At 41.7% G+C, this 21,356-nt stretch overlaps 1 protein-coding gene across 3 annotated transcripts; it reads left to right on the forward strand.

The window, feature by feature from the left end:
• The first annotated feature begins 16,122 nt into the window (after window positions 1-16,122).
• Window positions 16,123-17,347, forward strand: ACTBL2 (actin beta like 2). Of its 3 annotated transcripts, none has more exons than XM_024981459.2 (2): window positions 16,123-16,251; window positions 16,378-17,347. In XM_024981459.2, the coding sequence occupies exons 1-2, from the start codon at window positions 16,123-16,125 to the stop codon at window positions 17,251-17,253; spliced, it is 1,005 nt and encodes a 334-aa protein (XP_024837227.1). In that variant the 3' UTR covers window positions 17,254-17,347. The 3 variants fall into 3 exon arrangements, with proteins under 3 accessions (XP_024837227.1, XP_010815069.1, XP_059734851.1); XM_059878868.1 differs by lacking the exon at window positions 16,123-16,251 and having other exon boundaries at window positions 16,371-16,433; window positions 16,574-17,347; XM_010816767.3 differs by having other exon boundaries at window positions 16,123-17,347.
• The last annotated feature ends 4,009 nt before the right edge of the window (window positions 17,348-21,356 follow it).

Raw genomic sequence — 21,356 nt, forward strand, 5'->3', positions numbered from 1 at the left:
GAAAGCCTTCTTCAGCGATCAATGCAAAGAAATAGAGGAAAACAACAGAATGGGAAAGACTAGAGATCTCTTCAAGAAAATCAGAGATACCAAAGGAACATTTCATGCAAAGATGGGCTCGATAAAGGACAGAAATGGTATGGACCTAACAGAAGCAGAAGATATTAAGAAGAGATGGCAAGAATACACAGAAGAACTGTACAAAAAAGATCTTCACGATCAAGATAATCACGATGGTGTGATCACTCACCTAGAGCCAGACATCCTGGAATGTGAAGTCAAGTGGGCCTTAGAAAGTATCACTACGAACAAAGCTAGTGGACGTGATGGAATTCCAGTTGAGCTATTCCAAATCCTGAAAGATGATGCTGTGAAAGTGCTGCACTCAATATGCCAGCAAATTTGGAAAACTCAGCAGTGGCCACAGGACTGGAAAGGTCAGTTTTCATTCCCATCCCAAAGAAAGGCAATGCCAAAGAATGCTCAAACTACCGCACAATTGCACTTATCTCACACGCTAGTAAAGTAATGCTCAAAATTCTCCAAGCCAGGCTTCAGCAATATGTGAACCGTGAACTTCCTGATGTTCAAGCTGGTTTTACAAAAGGCAGAGGAACCAGAGATCAAATTGCCAACATCCGCTGGATCATAGAAAAGCAAGAGAGTTCCAGAAAAACATCTATTTCTGCTTTATTGACTAATGCCAAAGCCTTTGACTGTGTGGATCACAATAAACTGTGGAAAATTCTGAAAGAGATGAGAATACCAGACCACCTGATCTGCCTCTTGAGAAATGTGTATGCAGGTCAGGAAGCAACAGTTAGAACTGGACATGGAACAACAGATTGGTTCCAAATAGGAAAAGGAGTACGTCAAGGCTGTATATTGTCACCCTGTTTATTTAACTTATATGCAGAGTCCATCATGAGAAACGCTGGACTGGAAGAAACACAAGCTGGAATCAAGATTGCCGGGAGAAATTTCAAAAACCTCAGATACGCAGATGACACCACCCTTATGGCAGAAAGTGAAGAGGAACTAAAAAGCCTCTTGATGAAAGTGAAAGTGGAGAGTGAAAAAGTTGGCTTAAAGCTCAACATTCAGAAAATGAAGATCATGGCATCCGGTCCCATCACTTCATGGGAAATAGATGGGGAAACAGTGGAAACAGTGTCAGACTTTATTTTTCTGGGCTCCAAAATCACTGCAGATGGTGACTACAGCCATGAAATTAAAAGACGCTTACTCCTTGGAAAGAAAGTTATGACCAACCTAGACAGCATATTCAAAAGCAGAGACATTACTTTGCCAACAAAGGTTCGTCTAGTCAAGGCTATGGTTTTTCCTGTGGTCATGTATGGATGTGAGAGTTGGACTGTGAAGAAAGCTGAGCGCTGAAGAATTGATGCTTTTGAACTGTGGTTTTGGAGAAGACTCTTGAGAGTCCCTTGGACTGCAAGGAGATCCAACCAGTCCATTCTGAAGGAGATCAGCCCTGGGTATTCTTTGGAAGGAATGATGCTAAAGCTGAAACTCCAGTACTTTGGCCACCTCATGTGAAGAGTTGACTCATTGGAAAAGACTCTGATGCTGGGAGGGATTGAGGGCAGGAGGAGAAGGGGACGACAGAGGATGAGATGGCTGGATGGCATCACTGACTCAATGGATGTGAGTCTGAGTGAACTCTTGGAGTTGGTGATGGACAGGGAGGCCTGGCGTGCTGCGATTCATGGGGTCGAAAAGAATCGGACACGACTGAGCAACTGATCTGATCTGAATGGCCCACAGACTAGTTGCAGGTATCTAGTTTCTGCCAATAGTCACCACTGACTATGCAGAAGAGCATGGTTTACATGTTGGGGTCACTCATGAGGTGCCCACGAGGGCTGCCCTTGTGCTCCCTGCCCTCTCCAGGGAGCATGTGCAGCTCTACCACAGGACTCCAGTGAGCAGCATCCCAACATGGGGTCAGAGGTGCAAACAGACCACCCTCTCTCCAAACCCCAGTAGTACAAGAACACTGCATCACGATCAGTAGGAGAAACCTCTGGCCTTGTATTTTCTGCTTTCTATGTCTAAATCAATAAATCACAAGAAACAACTTCATTTCCATCTCTGCTCAGAATATAGCCTGACACAGGATGACCAATCACTGCCCAGCTTATGGAATTCAAAACACTCACTATTGGCTGCAGGGTCTTTCACCAATTGTCCACCCCCCATTTGTTGCTTAGTCACTCAGTCGTGTCCAACTCTTTCTGAACCCCGTGGACTGCAGCATGCCAGGATTCCCTGACCTTCACAATCTCCCAGAGCTTGCTCAAATTCACGTCCATTGAGTCAGTGATGCCATCCAACCATCTCGTCCTCTGTCGTCCCCTTCTCCTCCTGCCTTCAAGTTTTCCCAGCATCAGGGTTTTTCCAGTGAGTCAGCTCTTCACATCAGGTGGCCAAAGTATTGGAGCTTCAGCTGCAGCATCAGTCCTTCCAATGAATATTCAAGGTTGATTTCCTCTAGGATTGACTGGTTTGAGCTCCTTGCTGTCCAAGGGGGACTCTCAAGAATCTTCTCCCACACCACCGTTCAAAAGCATCAATTCTTTGACGCTCAGCTTTCTTTATGGTCCAACTCTCAAATCCATACATGACTTCTGGAAAAATCATAGCTTTAACTATATGGATCTTTGTTGGCAATATGATGTCTCTGCTTTGTAATACGCTGTCTAGGTTTGTCATAGCTTTTCTTTCAAGGAGCAAGCGTCTTTTAATTTCATGGCTACAATCACCGTCTACAGTGATTTTGGAGCCCAAGTAAATAAAGTCTGTCACTGTTTCCATTGTTTCCCCCATCTATTTGCTACGAAGTGATGGGACCAGATGTCATGATCTCAGTTATTTGAATGTTGAGTTTTAAGCCAGCTTTTTCCACTCTCCTCTTTCACCTTCATCAAGAGCCTCTTTAGTTCCTGTTTGCTTTCTGCCATAATGGTGGTGTCATCTGCATATCTGAGGTTATTGACATTTCTCCCAGCAATCTTGATTCCAGCTTGTGCTTCATCCAGCCTGGCATTTTGCATGATGCACTCTGCATATAAGTTAAGTAAGTAGGGTATATACAGCCTTGACAATATACAGACTTGACATACTCCTTTCCCAATTTGGAACCAGTCTGTTGTTCCATGTCTGGTTTTAACTGTTGCTTCTTGGCCACCTCCATTTAGCCATCCCTAACTGAACTTCCTTTTCTTAGCAGTATACATAGATTCCTGCCCCATATATAGAGTTTGCTCAGTCCCCATTAGGATCCTTGTCAGTTGGTAAAGAATCCCTCCTGCAATGCAGAAGACCCTGGTTCAATTCCTGGGTCAGGAAGATCTACTGGAGAAGGGATAGGCTACCCACTCTAGTATTCTTGGGCTTCGATGGTGACTCAGCTGGTAAAGAATCTGCCTGCAATGCAGGAGACCTGGGTTGGATCCCTGGGTTGGGAGGATCCCCTGGAGAAGGGAAAGCCTCCCCACTCCAGTATTCTGGCCTGGAGAATCCCATGGACTATAGTCTATGGGGTCCCAAAGCGTCAGACACGACTGAGCAGCTTGCCCTTCAGGGTAGCTCTGCTGCCTGCCCTTCGCCTCCTTCATAGTGAGGAGGCGCAATTGAGCAGAGCTGAGCTAGCATCCCAGAGTCATGGGAAACGCAATGATTGTTGTGCATATCCTTTACACTCTTGCTCTTCCTCTGCACTCTGTTAAAGGCTTTATAGGCATCATCTCTTGCCAAACCCAAGACAACTTTATGAGGCAGGTACACTTATCTTCAGCTCAGAGAAGAGGAAACAGACTTTGGGGACTTCTGAAATGCCCTAGTTTACAGACCTCATAAGTGTAGGGACAAACCCAGCTCTGCCAGAGTCTAGAGCTCTGTTCTTAACCACCGTGTTCTGATAGTTACTTAGAACCAGAGCAGGGCAGAGAGGTTTAGATTGCATGTGGTAGCAAATTTGGAGCTTGGGAGATTTCAGTATACATGATTTAAGAATTTCCTGGCAGAATGGTTTGTTGTTGGAAGAGTTATTCAGCAAAGTTCTCTGGACCTTAATTAACTGTGAAGTGACCCAGGCCTGAACTAAGAGTAAAGAGCAGCAGAAATGAGAAAATGGAAATAATCTCAAAGAATACCCAATAGAATCTGGTGTCATACTGCTGCTGCTGCTGCTAAGTCGCTTCAGTCGTGTCGGACTCTGTGTGACCCCATAGACGGCAGCCCACCAGGCTCCCCCATCCCTGGGATTCTCCAGGCAAGAACACTGGAGTGGGTTGCCATTTCCTTCTCCAATGCATGAAACTGAAAAGTGAAAGTGAAGTCGCTCAGTCGTGCCCGACTCTTAGCGACCCCATGGACTGGAGCCCACCAGGCTCCTCCATCCATGGGATTTTCCAGGCAAGAGTACTAGAGTGGGTTGCCATTGCCTTCTCCTACATTATGATTAAAAAAAAAAAAAAGATAAAACAGTTGAGTCAAAAATGAACTCCAAATTAGAAAATGGAATGATTTTCAATATTTTGAAACCACTGGTGTAAACAGAGCATTTTGGAGAAGCTGATGAATTTGGTATTAAAGGTGTTTGGTTAGAACTTATACACAGAATATGTTGGAATGTTATCATAGCCCAATCAATCAAATACTATTTAAACACCGGAAGTACAGGTCAATAGGCAATAATTAAACAACAAAAGTCACAAAACCCTGTCGCTGGCCCTGTGAGAAATAAAATGTGGACCTGATCTAGAGAGTAGAGTGAGGGAGACAGCCATGCACATAAACAGCAGAAAACAGAAAAGGAAAAAACTACAACAGAAATCTGAGCTATGTGCTGCAGGACTTGAGAGAGGCAAGAGAGTAACTCCTACTGGGGAAACTAGAGAAGGCTTTATGGGGAAACTGATGAGCTTCCAAGACTGATGGAAGGTCAAACGACAGAGAAGGTCGAAAGGACATTCCCAGTGGAGTAAGTAATAGCAGCAGGTCCAAAGGAGTGGGAGTAGCAATTAGTCCAGGAGCCTGGAACACAGGATTCCAGAATGGGGGAGGGAAGGATGGGAAATGTCAGGCTCGGGAAATAGTTGGAGCCAGATAATAGAGGGCCTTAAAGCCTGTGCTAAGCAGTTTGGACTTTGTTCTATAGCAAATGGGAGTCATCAAAAGCTTTACAGAAAGGAGTGACAGGTTCATTTGTGAGTTATATGCTAATCTTTCATTTCCATAAATGAATGTTGGATTTATGTAAAATAAATAAAATTCTGCTTTCTCTCTCTCCCAAGTCACTCTACTTTCTTTGGCAAAGTTTGCCCTTAGGTTAACATTCCTGAATATTTTTGCATTTTTATATTCCATACAGTACTTTTAATTAACCTTCTATCTAACCTGGAGTACTTTTTCTTCCCTTTTTGGTTAAAACTGAGAATGTAACCAATGTGGACCAGAGACATTAATGAAATAATTTTTTCTCTTTTATTTTAATTCAGAAGTCAATTTCAGATACTCTACTAATTTGATTCAGATTCCATTTATAGCTGATACAAAAGGAGGACTTACTCTGAATGCTTCAACCAATGTTTTCCTTGAGTGAATTTTTATATTGCAGCATCTTTGGGTGCCCTTTTACAAATAACTCACAGTTTCAGAGGAAAAGGATCTGAAGAAGTGAAAACACATTCATTTCCTTCATAAGGACAGATGTCCTGCTTTAAAGAGGTGGGGGAAAGTCCAGAATGAGATAACACCATTTAAAAACTCAGACCAGTCTTTTTCAACCTGTCCAACCAGAACACAGAAAATCCCAGGTGCCACCCCTCTGAATTTTCAAAGCAGCAACAGAGACAGTTAACCAAAAAACAGACTTGTAATGCATTATATTCTCGGCCATTTTCTTCTAATTATTGACTTAAAAATCCTTCCTTCTGTAAAACAAACCCATTCCACCCTATCCCAGCCTCAAAAACAGTGAACAGGACCTCCCTTTGTGCTCTACTGTATTTTGAAGTGAATTTCTTTTTAAACTCCTAAAGACTAAATATTACATTGGATAGTTGTCATGTTAATTAAAGAAATTTGGCTACATAGTATTTTTCCTCTCTTGCGGATACCAGCTCATACCCCAAACAACGAAGGGTCCCAGAGCACAGGCTTCCACCTGTCTCTTCCCCTCCCCACCCCTCCAAGATGCATGCTCCTCTTTGGCTTCTCAGAACACATTAAACTCACCTGTAAAGAGCCTGAATGAAGCTGAGTGGGAGCAATGCCACAGGAATGTGGGGGCTGGTGGGGGAAGGAGACCCTGTTAAAGGCGGCAGCTGCTCTTTAGCTGTACTTGGGCCCAGTGTTGCTTAATTCGTCTTTTTTTTTTTCCAAGAGAAGTGAGAATTTCAGAAGCTAATTGTTTTGCAAATATTCACAAGTAAAAATTTAAAAACCTTTGTAAGAGCACTGTGTGGACCAAAGAAGTTGTGCCCAGTCTGCACGCCTGCACTGCGCTGAGGGTCAGCCCCGATGAGCAATCCAGGACCTGCAGCAAATAGCAGGACCGTCTTTTCCGTAACGTCTTCAGTGATATTTCTGCTAGGCTTTGTGACATAACTAAAGGGAGAGAGACCATAACAGACAGGTGTAAGTTTTCATATTTCATTGCCCTTACTTTCTTCTAGATTCCCTACTGTAAGTTCTGCCCCCTCATCTCCTATACTCCATCCCAAAGGGTCCTCTTGCCCATTCCTATCAACAGATAACATGCTGCCTTGCCATCAGCAGAAAGAACTAAGAAAACCCTAAGGAGGCCTTATTGTCCCAGATACCAGAAACGATTCCCTGGCTATGTCTTCTGAGATCCCCAGAAAGACCGCTTCCCTTGACTAGAGAAACAATACACCGAGTCATTTCTTGCCAATCACACCGTTTCCCCTGGAAAGTAAGTTACGGTGCTTCCAGACCCTAAGTGAGCTCCTCATCCTACGTCATCCCCTTCTACGTACTTGATCCTGGGCAGCGCATCCCCAGAGTATCAGCGCTCTTCCAGAGAAGAGACACTGCTACAGTCCAGCATTTGACAGTCATAATCCCATTGGGCAGACAAGGACTTATAGATGATCCTAATGAAAATGTGCAATAAATCAGGCATGATACTTGAGCAGTCACAAAGCCAGTTTCCCCAGAATGAATAAGCAGCAGCAAACACAAGCCAGTGACTGAAAGGTATTTTTCACATTTTGCTGTGAGTTTTTATGAAAGACTGGACTCAGTAAATTAGCCTTAAGGACCCATGGTCTCCCCAGCCCCAGCCTATATCAGACCATACCTACATGTAGAGTTGTTTATTCTCTGTCCATAATATCTTCCCTTCAGGTCCTGTCAGGCCCCCACACTCAGTGAATGATCTGAGCTCCCAGGTGAATTATCCCCAACTCCAACTTATAATCTTTAAGATGTTCTGATCATTAGGGCCTTTATTTTGATCTGACATTTTATTATTCTTAAGTTTTGCTACCTCACCTCTGTAATCTATGGTTACTGTCCATTTTGGTTGACTTCTATTCTTGGCCTGCTTCAGAAACCATCAAATGGATTCAGTTACCCCAGGCTCACCGTGCTTCCTAAATCCCTTGAAAGCAGAAAGTCTTTGCCCCACTTTCTACCATTCACCACTGGCATGTCATGGTCAAGTGTGGAGGTTTGGAGACAATGCCATTTACGCTCTGAAGACTGACACCCGGAAGGCTTCACTTTGCAAATGGCTGCAATCCAAAGTATGCATTTACTGTAATGATTTGGTTTTTGCTATTTAGTGCCACATCCTGCAACTGCCTCATGAAATCACTTTTCTGCTATTTTCTTATTTTAGATCATAGATTTGACTCTTTACTTGTAAATGTCTTCCCTTCTCAGTCCAGGCATAAGTCACCATTTCTTTTTCTCCATTTAGAGAGTAAGAGGTCTTGATATTCTTATTAATAACTTGAAAGTGAAAGTGAAGTCGTGTCCGACTCTTTGCGACCCCATGGACTGTAGCCTACCAGGCTCCTCCCTCCATGGGATTCTCCAGGCAAGAGTACTGGAGTGGGGTGCCATTTTCCTTCTCTAGGGGATCTTCCTTACCCAGGGATCAAACGTGGGTCTCCCACATTCCAGGCAGATGCTTTAACCTCTGAGCCACCAGGGAAGCACCAATAACTTGAAAGAACCTGTTAGATTTCTCTATAATTATTTTTCGTTTTCTTCTTTTGACTTTAATATTCAACCTGGTCTCCACTCTACAATGGTGTTTGGACACTTTAAGATGATGTTTCCCAACAGGAATACAAAGACTTCACAGGCATGGTCCTAGCTGGTTGCCTGTCTCACTGGTTGCCAGTCAGAGGCCCCGTACACTTTCTTTCAGCCCATCTTCAGGCAGAGCTTGAGCTCTGGAATTGATCTGCTTGGATTCGAATGCTGACACTGCCTCTATCACTCTGTGTAGCTTTGATCAGTTTACTCATTAAACTTCAGTCTAATCCTTCTACGATGGGGATGATAATGCTAGATTTCTTGTGAGGACTGTCATGATGATTAAAGAACTGGCGTGTGTGAGGAAAACATTTAGCCAAGAAATTGGCACACATTCAGTGATCAGGAATCTCAATGTTTTCTGTTGCTCTCTCCACCTTTCAGAATCAGAGCACAATTGGAGCTTGCCTGATGTGAAGCAGTGGGTGAGCCGCGGTGAATATTGACATTTCCATTTGCACAAATTTCCCCTGCTTTTTCTCCTTCTTAGAATCAAGATATTTTCCCAAGGCTCATCTACTGCACATAGAAATCCATTCCTCCTCTTGACAACTTTGTTTATATTAATAAGTCAATCCATCTAGCCAAAAGCTGATCTATGGCATATTTTAAAGTTAAGAGTTAAGAAAAACTGCCATAAAATTCATCCTGTTAAATATCACAGGGGAAGCCCTGTCAGCCTGAGGAGTGAATGCTGGTCTTGCTCACATAAAAATAGGCCAGCACAGGCCGGGGGCTGGGAGCTGTGGTCACTGTGCCACTAAAACAATTTTGTGCCCCAATTATTCTTCCAAGTGCCTCCCGGAACTAACTAGGTGACACCTCACCAATACCACCTCTTCCTCCCTCTTGCCCACACCTGCCTTAAAAAACAGGTGAGTTGGGTTTTATCTTGGGGAGTGCTTGTTGTATTTCGTAAATTTTTCCCATGTTTCTACAAAGTTCTATATATTAAAATAAATAAACAGTAAATCATTATAAACTCTTTATCAGTAAATGCTTTTCATGAATTTATCACAAGAAACTATTAAACCATAAAGTTAGATTTCTCTTGAGTGAACAATTATACTTCCCAATATATGATTAAGCCATTTTACCAATATGAAATATAAATATTGGATAGTATTTACGTATAAGATAAAAGAGTTTTTAACTTAAAAAGTGGTCATTTATATCTATCAATGAATAAATCAGCAAATGTAATGAAAAAAATCTCACTACCCACTCATCCATGTATTTGAGTAGGGAACACGGTAGCTGGCTTCGAATTTCAAATTGGGTCCCTAGGGTGGCAGCAGAAAGGGGCCTCATTCAAACTTTCAATCTCAAGTGGTTTGGTTTAGAGATGAGAGTCTGGGGATAGGAGATAATCACTGAGACAGGCCTCCATGGGCACATGGCCGAGAGACCCCTAGTCCAATTATCTGTGCACAGAGGGGAAATTACCTCCAATTCTAGAGTTCCCCTCACTCTGTCACCCCTACTAGTAGGATCCACATTCGTGTTCCAAACCCTTGCTGACATTTCTATAGATACCTAATTTCAAATCATTATTGATTCTCTGATTTTTTTCCAAGTTCATACATGCAACATTCTCTACATGGGCCAGCAGCCTCCTGCTCTTCCTCTGAGACTCAGCATAGGGGTCTTCTTCTTCCCCTCACCCCAGGTTCAAGGCCTTCTCCCTCCTTGTTCTTATCACCCCAAGCTCCTTCTCCCTATACATCAACCACAGTTATCTGTGTACTGGGGAATGATATTCAAAATAAGTCACAAGGACCGGTGCAGCCCAGGCAGTGCCAAGCAGGACACAAGCTGGCTGCTCCTGCATCAGTGCAGAGTGACCACAAGTCAGCCTGATAAGAGGGGATTTTCACCCATCAGGCAGTTAACCCCTTAAAAATAAGGGCTGTGTTTTATTCATGGGTACATCACCAGACCCCAGCACATGGGAGATGTTTAGTAAGTGTTTGTGGATTAAATCAGCTGAAGGTTACATGGAAAAGGCAGGGCAATGCTTCAAGTGACCTCAGTTGACTGTCCTTACATGTCATGCCCCTACCTATCCCTTCCTGGGTTTTTATAGCTGTGTGAGAGTCAAACTAGGCCAAATGTAAAAGAATATGACATTCTGGGCTTGCAAAAGTTAATCTTAAAGACCCTAATAGGTTTTAGATTTAGGTAACTAAATGGGTTTCCCAGGTGGTGCTAGTGGTAAAAAATCTGGCTGCCAATGCAAGAGATTCAAAAGATGCAGGTTTGATCCCTGGGTGGAGAAGGAAATGGCCACCCACTCCGGTACTCTTGCCTGGAAAATCCCATGGACGGAGAAGCCTGGTAGGCTATAGTCCATGGGGTCGCAAAGAGCTGGACACGAAAGAGAACTTCACTTTCACTTTGATCCCTGGGGTGGGAAAATCCCCTGGAGGACGACATGGCAACCACTCCAGTATTCTTGACTGGAGAATCCCATGGTCAGGGAAGCCTAGCAGGCTAGAGTTCATAGGATCGCACAGAATCGGACACGACTGAGCAGCTTAGCGCATACAACTAAATATCTGCAAATTCCAGTCAGTTATGAAATCTATCACCTTCAGGAACTAGAGACCCCTTGGAAGGACTGGTGCTAAAGCTGAAACTCCTATACTTTGGCCACCTCATGCGAAGAGTTGACTCATTGGAAAAGACTCTGATGCTGGAAGGGATTGGGGCAGGAGAAGAAGGGGACGACAGAGGATGAGATAGCTGGATGGCATCACCAACTCGATGGACAAGAGTTTGGGTGAACTGCGGGAGTTGGTGATGGACAGGGAGGACTGGCGTGCTGCAGTTCATGGGGTCGCAAAGAGTCGGACAAGACTGAGCAACTGAACTGAACTGAACTGAGAGCCCAGCTTTTGTAAACCCATCTTCCTATGTTTCACTCATACAAATTCTTACTACTTTAAAAAAATGTAACCAGTCCAACAGATGCAATTTTTAAATGACTGTCTAATTATAATATATCCCTCTGGTATTATTGGGGGGTTAATTAAAAGAACTTAATCTTATTTTAAGAATATATAATTAATGAAAATTTCTCTTGGGACACCAAGAGGCTAGAAGGTCTTCTAGCAAGTCTCAAGACAATTATGCAGTGCAGACTCATTACCAGCCAGCTCTCAGTTCAAAGGTGATTCTAGGAGACTGCTTTAGTAAATCTAGAATCTAAAGGTTGTTCTTGGTGTCATATGGGCTCCTATACTGACATGACTTTGTTTTATATTCTGGAAGAGATTCATATATAGGAACCAGTGCTAAATGCAACATTTTATTTTGTTTCAGTATTGTAGGATGTACATGCAATTTCTTACAGGTCTAAATAAGAAAAAAAAAACATTTCCAGAAGCACCGTCCTATAGCAATAAAATACTGTTTTAATCAAAAGCTTGGTTGTGCTACATGAAACAGAAATACACAATACCATTCAGTGTGAAGGTTTAAGGGTGAATTCTTTAATTCTGTTGAACGAGGAATTGGATTTGCAGCTACAAAAAAACTAAGGGAAAAGATAGTGGGCGGAAAAAGAAGCAAAGCTATGGACTTTGTAGTGAAGCACACATTTTTCCAGGACTAGTTAGAAGGAAAGTGTCAAAGTCACATTATAGAGGAAAGCATTGGAAAAACCCAGAGAAAAACAGTTCTATATCAAATTGTAGACAAAGAAGAGGGTTTGACACTCACAACTTCATGTTACCATGATCCTCTAGGAAGTTCATGGGCAAGGACACTGCTTGATTCTGACCTTGAACTAGAGGATACATATCTGTCCAGGACTACTGGGCTACTGCTACCCCTTACAAAGTGACCATTATTGAGATGATTAATTAATTAATTAACCTAAAGGAAGGTTTTAGATAACTTAGATATGGGCATGAAAAGTTTACTTTAGAAGAGTTGACAGAGGAGATTATATCCCACTTTGCTGTTGCTGCTGCTGCTGTTCACTCACTCAGTCGTGTCTGACTCATTGTGACCCCATGGACTGCAGCATGCCAGGCTTCCCTGACCTTCACTATCTCCCAGGGTTTGCTCAAATTCATATCCAACAAGACTGATGATGCTATCTAACCATCTCAACCTCTGCTGACCCTTCTCCTTTTGCCTTCAATCCTTCCCAGTATCAGGGACTTTTGCAATGAGTCAGCTCTTCACATCAGGTGAAAGTATTGGAGCTTCAGCTTCAGCATAAGTCCTTCCAATGAATATTCAGGGTTGATTTCCTTTAGGATAGACTGGTTTGATTGCCTTGCTGTCCAAGGGGCTCTCAAGAGTCTTCTCTAGCAGCACAGTTTGAAAGCATCAATTCTTTGGCATTCAGCCTTCTTTATGGTCCAAAACTCACATCCATACAACCTACTGGAAAAATCATAGCTTTGATTAGATGGACCTTTGTCAGCAAAGTGATGTCTTTGCTCTTTAAGGTGATGTCTATGTTTGTCAAGGTTTTTCTTCCAAGGAGCAAGCATCTTTTAATTTCATGGCTGCAGTCAACATCAGCAGTGATTTTGGAGCCCAAGAAAACAAAATCTGCCACTGCTTTAAATTTTTCCCTTTCTATTTTCCATGAAGTGATGGGACCAGATGCCATGAATGTCTTTTGAATGTTGAGTTTCAAGCCAGCTTTTTCACTCTCTTCTTTCACCCTCATCAAGAGGTTCTTTAGTTCCTCTTTACTTTCTGCCATCAGAGTGGCATCATCTGCATATCTGAGGTTGTTGATATTTCTTCTGGCAATCTTGATTCCAGCTTGCAATTCATCCAGCCTGGTATTTCACATGATGTATTCTGCATATAAGTTAAATAAGCAAGGTGACAATATACAGCTTGGTTGTACTCCTTTCCCAATTTGGAACCAGTCCATTGTTCCATGTCCAGCTCTAAATCTTGCTTTATGTTGTTCAGTTGCTCAGTTGTGTCTCTTTTCAACCCCATGGACTGAAGCACACCAGGCTTTCCTGTCTTTGCTTTTTAATACACTAAGTTTGTCATGGCTTTTCTTCTAAGGAGCAAGAGTCTTTTAATTTCATGCCTTCTTAACCTACATGCAGTTGCTTCTTGACCTGCATACAGTTTTCTCAGGAGACAGGTAAGGTGGTCTGGTATCCTCATCTCTTTAAGAATTTTCCACAGTTTGTTGTAATACACACAAAGGCTTTCATGTAGTCAACAAAGCAGATGTTTTCCTGGAATTCCCTTGCTTTCTCTATGATCCAACAAATGTTGGCAATTTGATCTCTGGTTCCTCTGCCTTTTCTAAATCCAGATTGTTCATATGGAAAGTTCTCGGTTCATGTACTACTGAAGCCTAGCTTGAAGGATTTTGAGTATAACCTTCATAGCATGTGAAATGAGCACAGTTGTGCAGGAGTTTGAATACTCTTTGGCATTGCCCTTATTTGGGATTGGTGAAAACTGACCTTTTCCAGTCCTGTGACCATTGCTGAGTTTTCCAAATTTGCTGACATATTGAGTGCAGCACTTTCACAGCATAATCTTTTAGGATTTGAAATAGCTCAGCTGGAATCCATCACCTCCAATATCTTTGTTCATAGTAATACTTCCTAAGGCCCACTTGACTTCACCCTCCAGGATGTCTGGCTCTAGGTGAGTGACCACAGTATCATGGTTATCTGGGTCATTAAGACATTTTTTGTATAGTTCTTCTGTGTATTCTTGCCACCTCTTCTTAATCTCTTTTGCTTCTGTTAGGTCCTTACCTTTTCTGTCTTTAATTGTGCCCATCTGTGTGTGAAATATTCCCTTGATCTCTCAATTCTCTTAAAGATATCTCTAGTCTTTTCCATTCTACTATTTTCCTCTATTTATTGGCACTGTTCATTTAAGAAGGCCTTCTTTTCTCTCCTTGCTATTCTCTGAAACTCTGTGTTCAGTCGAGTATATCTTTCCCTTTATCCCTTGCTTTTCACGTCTCTTCTTTCCCAGCTATTTGTAAACAAAGCCTCCTCAGACAACCGTTTTGCTTTCTTACACTTCTTTTTCTTTGGGATAGTTTGTTCACTGCCTCCTGTACAACGTGCAAACTTCTGTCCATACTTCTTCAGGCTCTCTGTCTACCAGATATAATCTCTTGAATCCATTTGTCACTTCTACTGTATAATCATAAAGGAGGTGATCTAGGTCATACCTGAATGGCCTAATGGTTTTCTCTACTTTATTCAATTTAAGCCTGAAGTTTGCAATAAGGAGCTGATAATCTGAGCGCCAGTCAGCTCTAGGTCTTGTTTTTGCTAACTGTATATAGCTTCTCCATCTTCAGCTTCAAAGAATGTAATCAATCTGATTTTGGTGTTGACCATTTGGTGATGTCCATGTGTAGAATCGTCTTTTGCATTGTTGGAAAAGGGTGTTTCCTATTACCAGAGTGTTCTCTCGACAAAACTGTTAGCCTTTGTCCTCTTCATTTTGTACTCTAAGACCAAACTTGCCTGTTACTCCAGTTATCTCTCGACTTCCTAAATATCCCATTTACCTAATACATAAAGGAACAAAGTAATGAACTCCCTTAATTGCTGTTTCCTTGTAAGATGTTACCAATATCCTATGTTTTATCATGATACACACATTACCAGGTTATCTATATTTCTATCTATTTTATTAGAAATAAAATGCAGACAAACTTCCTGTGAAATGATCAGGGCTTAATACATCCTAAAACTGAAGGAAAGCTAATACTATTTCAATTGGATACATTTTAACAATTACAGAGATGGTTGATATCATAATATGAATCTTGAAGATCAAAATGTTTTAAAGATCAATTCAAATATTACTTAAAATTTTATCTATTGCTAAACTTTGCTCATTGTTATAAAACAAGAATTATTGCACATAAATATTTTATAATCTGCATTTTATCTAATAAATCATTCAAGATGGTTGGACATTCAGCCCCTATGCAATCAACACGAACCCAACAAACCTAGCTCTATGAACAATACCTAATAAGCATAGAGCTTAATGAAATTTGGTTATTAGAATTTATATCAGGAAAGAAAATCTGTAGTAGTTTATTGATTTTACTTGATCACTAATGTGCTAGAAGTCTCTTAAATATCTCTAAATTTTTACATGACACAAATGCATAATAATTACAGCTGTGAGGCCTCTCTCTTGGTCATACATTATTTTTATTCATTAAAACAGTTTCTATCATGATGATATCCTTTGGGGTTTGGAATCTAATGGGAAATAAAATCTTGAAAAAATTAAGTTTTCAGAGTCAAGAACAATGTATTAAGAATGGAAAATTAAATCTAGGGTACAGAAAATGGACCCAGAGGGCAAACTAGGGAGGAAATGCCCCTTTTGGCATTGTTACCCACACCTCGCTCCAGCTTTCTTTCATCTTGCATTTATATGCCCCACTGCATCATCATAGTTATCCAGACACTGCACCAAAGCAAGCTGACAGCCTGTGTGGGTTGCCTAATTATAGTAACCTGAGATTCAGCCACTCGGTAGCCAATTTTCCCCTTATGAAGGAAGGTCTACTAATGATTTGTATCATCATAATTATTAATACCTCAAAGGCAACCCCACCCAGAAATGCTGAGAACTGGTGGGATAGGACATGGGAGGCACCAGTGTGCACCTTTAAATACCTGTCATCATAGCACAGGCTCCCCTTTCTGCAGGCAGCTCTGAAGAGTTGTCAGCCTGTTCATTCTCTCTCTTGCACACCAGAGTCTGGTCTTTGCATTTAACTTCTGTTCACCCATCTGGAAGATTCTGGACAGGACCATGAGTGATGACGAGCTGTCTGCCTTGGTGGTGGATAATGGGTCAGGGATGTGCAAGGCAGGCTTTGGCGGTGACGATGCCCCCAGGGCTGTGTTCCCCTCTATGGTGGGGCGTCCCCGGCACCAGGGGGTCATGGTAGGCATGGGCCAGAAGGACTGCTACGTGGGGGATGAGGCCCAGAGCAAGAGAGGCATCCTGACCCTGAAGTACCCCATTGAGCATGGAGTGGTCACCAACTGGGATGACATGGAGAAGATCTGGCACCACACCTTCTACAACGAGCTCCGCGTGGCTCCAGATGAGCATCCCATCCTCCTCACTGAGGCACCCCTCAACCCCAAGATCAACCGGGAGAAGATGACTCAGATCATGTTTGAGGCTTTCAACACACCTGCCATGTATGTGGCCATCCAGGCCGTGCTGTCCCTCTACGCCTCAGGCCGGACCACCGGCATCGTGATGGATTCTGGGGATGGGGTCACTCACACTGTACCCATCTATGAAGGCTATGCCTTGCCTCATGCCATTCTACGTCTGGACCTGGCCGGCAGAGACCTGACCGATTACCTCATGAAGATCCTGACAGAACGAGGCTACAGCTTCACCACCACGGCTGAGCGGGAGATTGTTCGTGACGTCAAAGAGAAGCTGTGTTATGTGGCCCTAGACTTTGAGCAAGAGATGGTCAGCACTGCAGCATCCTCCTCCCTGGAGAGAAGCTACGAGCTTCCCGACGGGCAGGTGATCACTATTGGGAATGAGCGCTTTCGATGTCCAGAAGCCATTTTCCAGCCTTCCTTTCTGGGCATTGAGTCCAGTGGAATCCACGAGACAACCTTCAACTCTATTATGAAGTGCGATGTGGATATTCGCAAGGATCTGTACGCCAACACCGTGCTGTCTGGAGGCAGCACTATGTACCCTGGCATTGCTGAACGGATGCAGAAGGAAATTGTAGCCTTGGCACCCAGCACCATGAAAATCAAGATCATTGCTCCCCCAGAACGGAAGTACTCCGTTTGGATTGGGGGCTCCATTCTGGCCAGCCTGTCCACGTTCCAGCAAATGTGGATCAGTAAGCAGGAGTATGATGAGGCTGGGCCTCCCATTGTCCACAGGAAGTGTTTCTGACTGGGCTTCCATGCTAATGCATTGGCATTGTCCCCAAGTTCTAGATCATGGCGATAGTACTGCTTTTATCCACTTCCAATTGAGTCAAGGTAAATTTCCACTCTTGCTAGTGTGTACACTAGCAAACTCATCTGCATCCAAGCATTGTGGGCTCCCGCCCAGCTAACAATATATGACCTCTATCAACTGGGGAATTCTGATATTCTATTCTATTTTCTTTACCATGAGGGGTCAAAGAAATATAGACTTGCTTAAACGAAAATAAATGACAAGGAGTAAAGTGAGAAATGTCCTTCCAGAACAGATAACTAGAATTTTCAATCTTTAAATACTAGTTCTTGCTTTAAATATTTAACAATATCAGGCTGTACAACCTGTAAAAAAAAATGTGTATGTATTTAGCAAACATGCCTTCTTAGTTAGAATTTGGTTTTGTTTTACTTCTTTGTATAGAGACAGTGAATTATATGGGTCAGTGATATTCATATTTATATAAGCACTGAGGAAATAGAATATCTTAAAATATACTGAAAAATCTGGCTATCTGCACAGCTAATGTGAATTTCTTAATTCCCCAACAGTCACCATTTTGATAACTCCTTATTTTGTTTCCCTTATTAAATAAGCATAAAGGAACACAGCATTCCATTAATATTTATAAAGTTTATAATCAACTGAACTTTTAGCTCAGAGTAGAGTTCTGCTGATCAAATGTGTATTCTAATATCTGACTTATCAAACTTCATTATACTTGTAAAACAGCAAAACTGTTACAGATAAGGCCTATTAAAATAGAGAGGAAAATTGTAATATCAAATTAATTAACATCATTATGTTACCGTTTGACAAAAATAATTTTATTTCCATTGCTTAGCATAATAGCATGTCTTGAGTTATTTCTATAGGTCATGATTTTGAATATTTCTCTTATCAAGGATTTAACTGTGGAAAAACATATCTGCAGCATTTTTATAAACTACAAATTCTAATACCAGTATAATAATTTCAATTTTATTATTGGAAGATTTTAGAATAATTCTATTTTATTATGTCCAGTAACAGGCAATATCTTTTATGTGAAGTGTCTCTAAGATATCAACATCTTACAAAGCATCTGTGTATCTTCCTATGTTCTCTAAACATTTTTAAGGAATTCAGTGGTGATTTTCAACCAATTTTAATTACTAGCACATTTATTTCAATCTATTCTGTGACTTCTCATTAAATGAATATCAGAGATATTTGTATTTTTCAGGGTTTTTCTCTGAAATTTTAGAATGTTTGGGGGGGAGTTGCTTATTAAGCCATTATCACAGTCTCAGGAAAAGGAATTTTCTTCTCTTTTCCTTTGGTTTGGGAAGCTTATACTTGTGTTTTAAATGTTAAATTGGAGTCTTTAAGCTTTCTTTTCCTTAAAAATTTTCAGAGCATTTGACTGTTGCTTATTTCCTTTAATCTGAAAACAGTTTTTAATTCATTTAACCAAAATTAACCTCCAAAGGCACTTTATTTTAGAAGACTTGAGTTTCCTTTCTTCTTTAATTTTAAATAAATGAAAATTAATTCACACCTACATTTCCTGTTTTTTCTCCTCAATTCTTCCCACAGAAATGTAGAATGATCCAGAGAGGATCACTTTTTTAAATTTATTTATTTTTTTAATGGAAGGATAATTGCTTTACAGAATTTTGTTGTTTTCTGCCAAATATCAACATGAATCAGCCACAGGTATACGTATATCCCCTCCCTCTGAACCTCCCGCCCATCTTCCTCCCCATCCCACCCCTCTAGATTGTCACAGAGCCCCTGTTTGGGTTCCTTGAATCATACAGAAAATTCCCATCGGCTATCTATTTTACATATGGTAATGTAAGTTTCCATGTTACTCTCTCCATACAGAGAGGATCACTTTTTATATGTGTAACCTATTCATTCATATAATTTTATACCTCATACATTTGACCATGTAGCATTAAAAGGAAATTAAAATTTTTAAAAAGGAAAAGGACTAGTAGATAAGGTTATAAATTCCTTGCAGTCTGCATTAAAAAGTTAAGTTTCAGTGGATGAACTGGTCTTCAGGTAATTACCAGGCAGAGTTAATAGCAATAATAATAATGGCTTGAATTTATACACTGCAACACTTCCCATTTGCAGAGTGGTTCTCAAAAACGTTGACCCACATTCTCAATTACTGGAAAAAACATATCTCCCCATTCACAGGAAAGTTCTAGGACATGTAAAATGTCAGAGAGAGAACTATTGAGCCCTGGATCATTAGCTGAAAATATGAATTCAATAATGCAAATAAATTTAAGCCGGAGATCTTCAGATATTCTGTTCATCAACACTGACTGACTGCCTGATGGCTGAATTCAATGAGGAAACACTCACAATTTTAAATTTTAGAATCAATGTCATCTTTTCTGGTAATGTAATTGGCTAGTTATTCACCAGTGTTTCACCAGATGGCACAGCACTGAAAGAGGCTTCACAGATGAATTTCACACCGTTGTAAGTGGTTCCCACCCTTTCCTGATAAACCATGCTGAGCAGCAATCTAGGACTGGGGTTGCACCTCAGCCTCCTTAAAACTGTTATTTCCTGACCACAGGTAATGTTTTTCTGAAAGTGCTCATGATGCGAAGCCATTACCTGCACTTCGTCCCTAACTTTCAGATGTGCTTTTTTTTTTCAACAGTAAGATAAAGTCATGCTAGATGATGGATTGAGCCTTACATTCACAATTCTGTTATAGAGAAGAGGCTAGAACTAAGTATTACATTTTCCGGATAATCAAAAGCGTAATCTTTTGACGTGTCAAGAGCCTTACCACATTGATTCACTCATTTTGCAGCTGTAAATTCCATGGGGTTGCAAAGAGCCAGACACAATTTAGGGAGTGAACAACAACAAACAACAGATGCTAAAATTTACTAGGAAAGTATTTCAAGGACACTAGGGAATTTACGGAGAAGGCAATGGCACCCCACTCCAGTACTTTTGCCTGGAAAATCCCATGGATGGAGGAGCCTGGTAGGCTCCAGTCCATGGGGTCTCTAGAGTCAGACATGACTGAGCGACTTCACTTTCACTTTTCACTTTCATGCATTGGAGAAGGAAATGGCAACCCACTCCAGTACTCTTGCCTGGAGAATCCCAGGACGGGGGAGCCTGGTGGGCTGCCATCTGTGGGGTCACACAGAGTTGGACACGACTGAAGTGACTTAGCAGCAGCAGCAGCAGGGAATTTACAATCCAGTAATGAGGGAAATTACATAGAGTGGAAAGCAGTATGATCTAATGATGGTTCATAGACTAGACATGGTCCATTAGCCTGTGATAATTCTAATAAGGACAGTTTAAGTCTGGGTGATGAAAGAAGGAGATCACCTCCAAAGAATAGATGGAGTCACTGAGTTAAGTCTTAAGGCACACACAAGTTGTACAGAACATAAAAACTTTCCTTAGATGGTTCAGGCAACATTATGATCACTATTTATTAGGGTTGGTAGGTGGTTAATTCTTATTTTGAATGTCTCCATTGGAACCTGCCAGAAACTGTAAGGAAGTAACATTTAAGGCTCAGCTCAGAGTCTTTTCTAGCCTTCCTTCCTCCTTTTCCAAGGAAAAGTGGTAAATTCCTCCCTTGTGCTCCTGCTGTATCATTTGCACACATATAGCATCATCATTATCATTGGAGAAGGAAATGGCAACCCACTCCAGTGTTCTTGCCTGGAGAATCCCAGGGACGGGGGAGCCTGGTGGGCTGCCATCTGTGGGGTTGCACAGAGTCAGACACGATTGAAGCGACGTAGCAGCAGCAGCAGCAGCAGCAACAGCAGCAGCAGCATTGCACCTATAACATGGGTCCACACTTTCCCACCCTCACCCAACATTGAGCACCTGGAGGACAGAGATGGGGACAGTATTTGTCCACCTTTGAACCATCCAGGATTTTCCTAATGTTAGGCACAGATGATTAACCCAATAAATGTGGTTTGAATGAATAAACGAGTGAATTCATGGAATCTGATACACATCATGAACGTCACAGTTCTACATTATCTGTTTTTTACCACTCTGTTCTTAGCTCCCGGAGA

Source organism: Bos taurus, chromosome 20, assembly GCF_002263795.3.
Source record: "Bos taurus isolate L1 Dominette 01449 registration number 42190680 breed Hereford chromosome 20, ARS-UCD2.0, whole genome shotgun sequence".
Classification (NCBI taxonomy): domain Eukaryota; kingdom Metazoa; phylum Chordata; class Mammalia; order Artiodactyla; family Bovidae; genus Bos; species Bos taurus.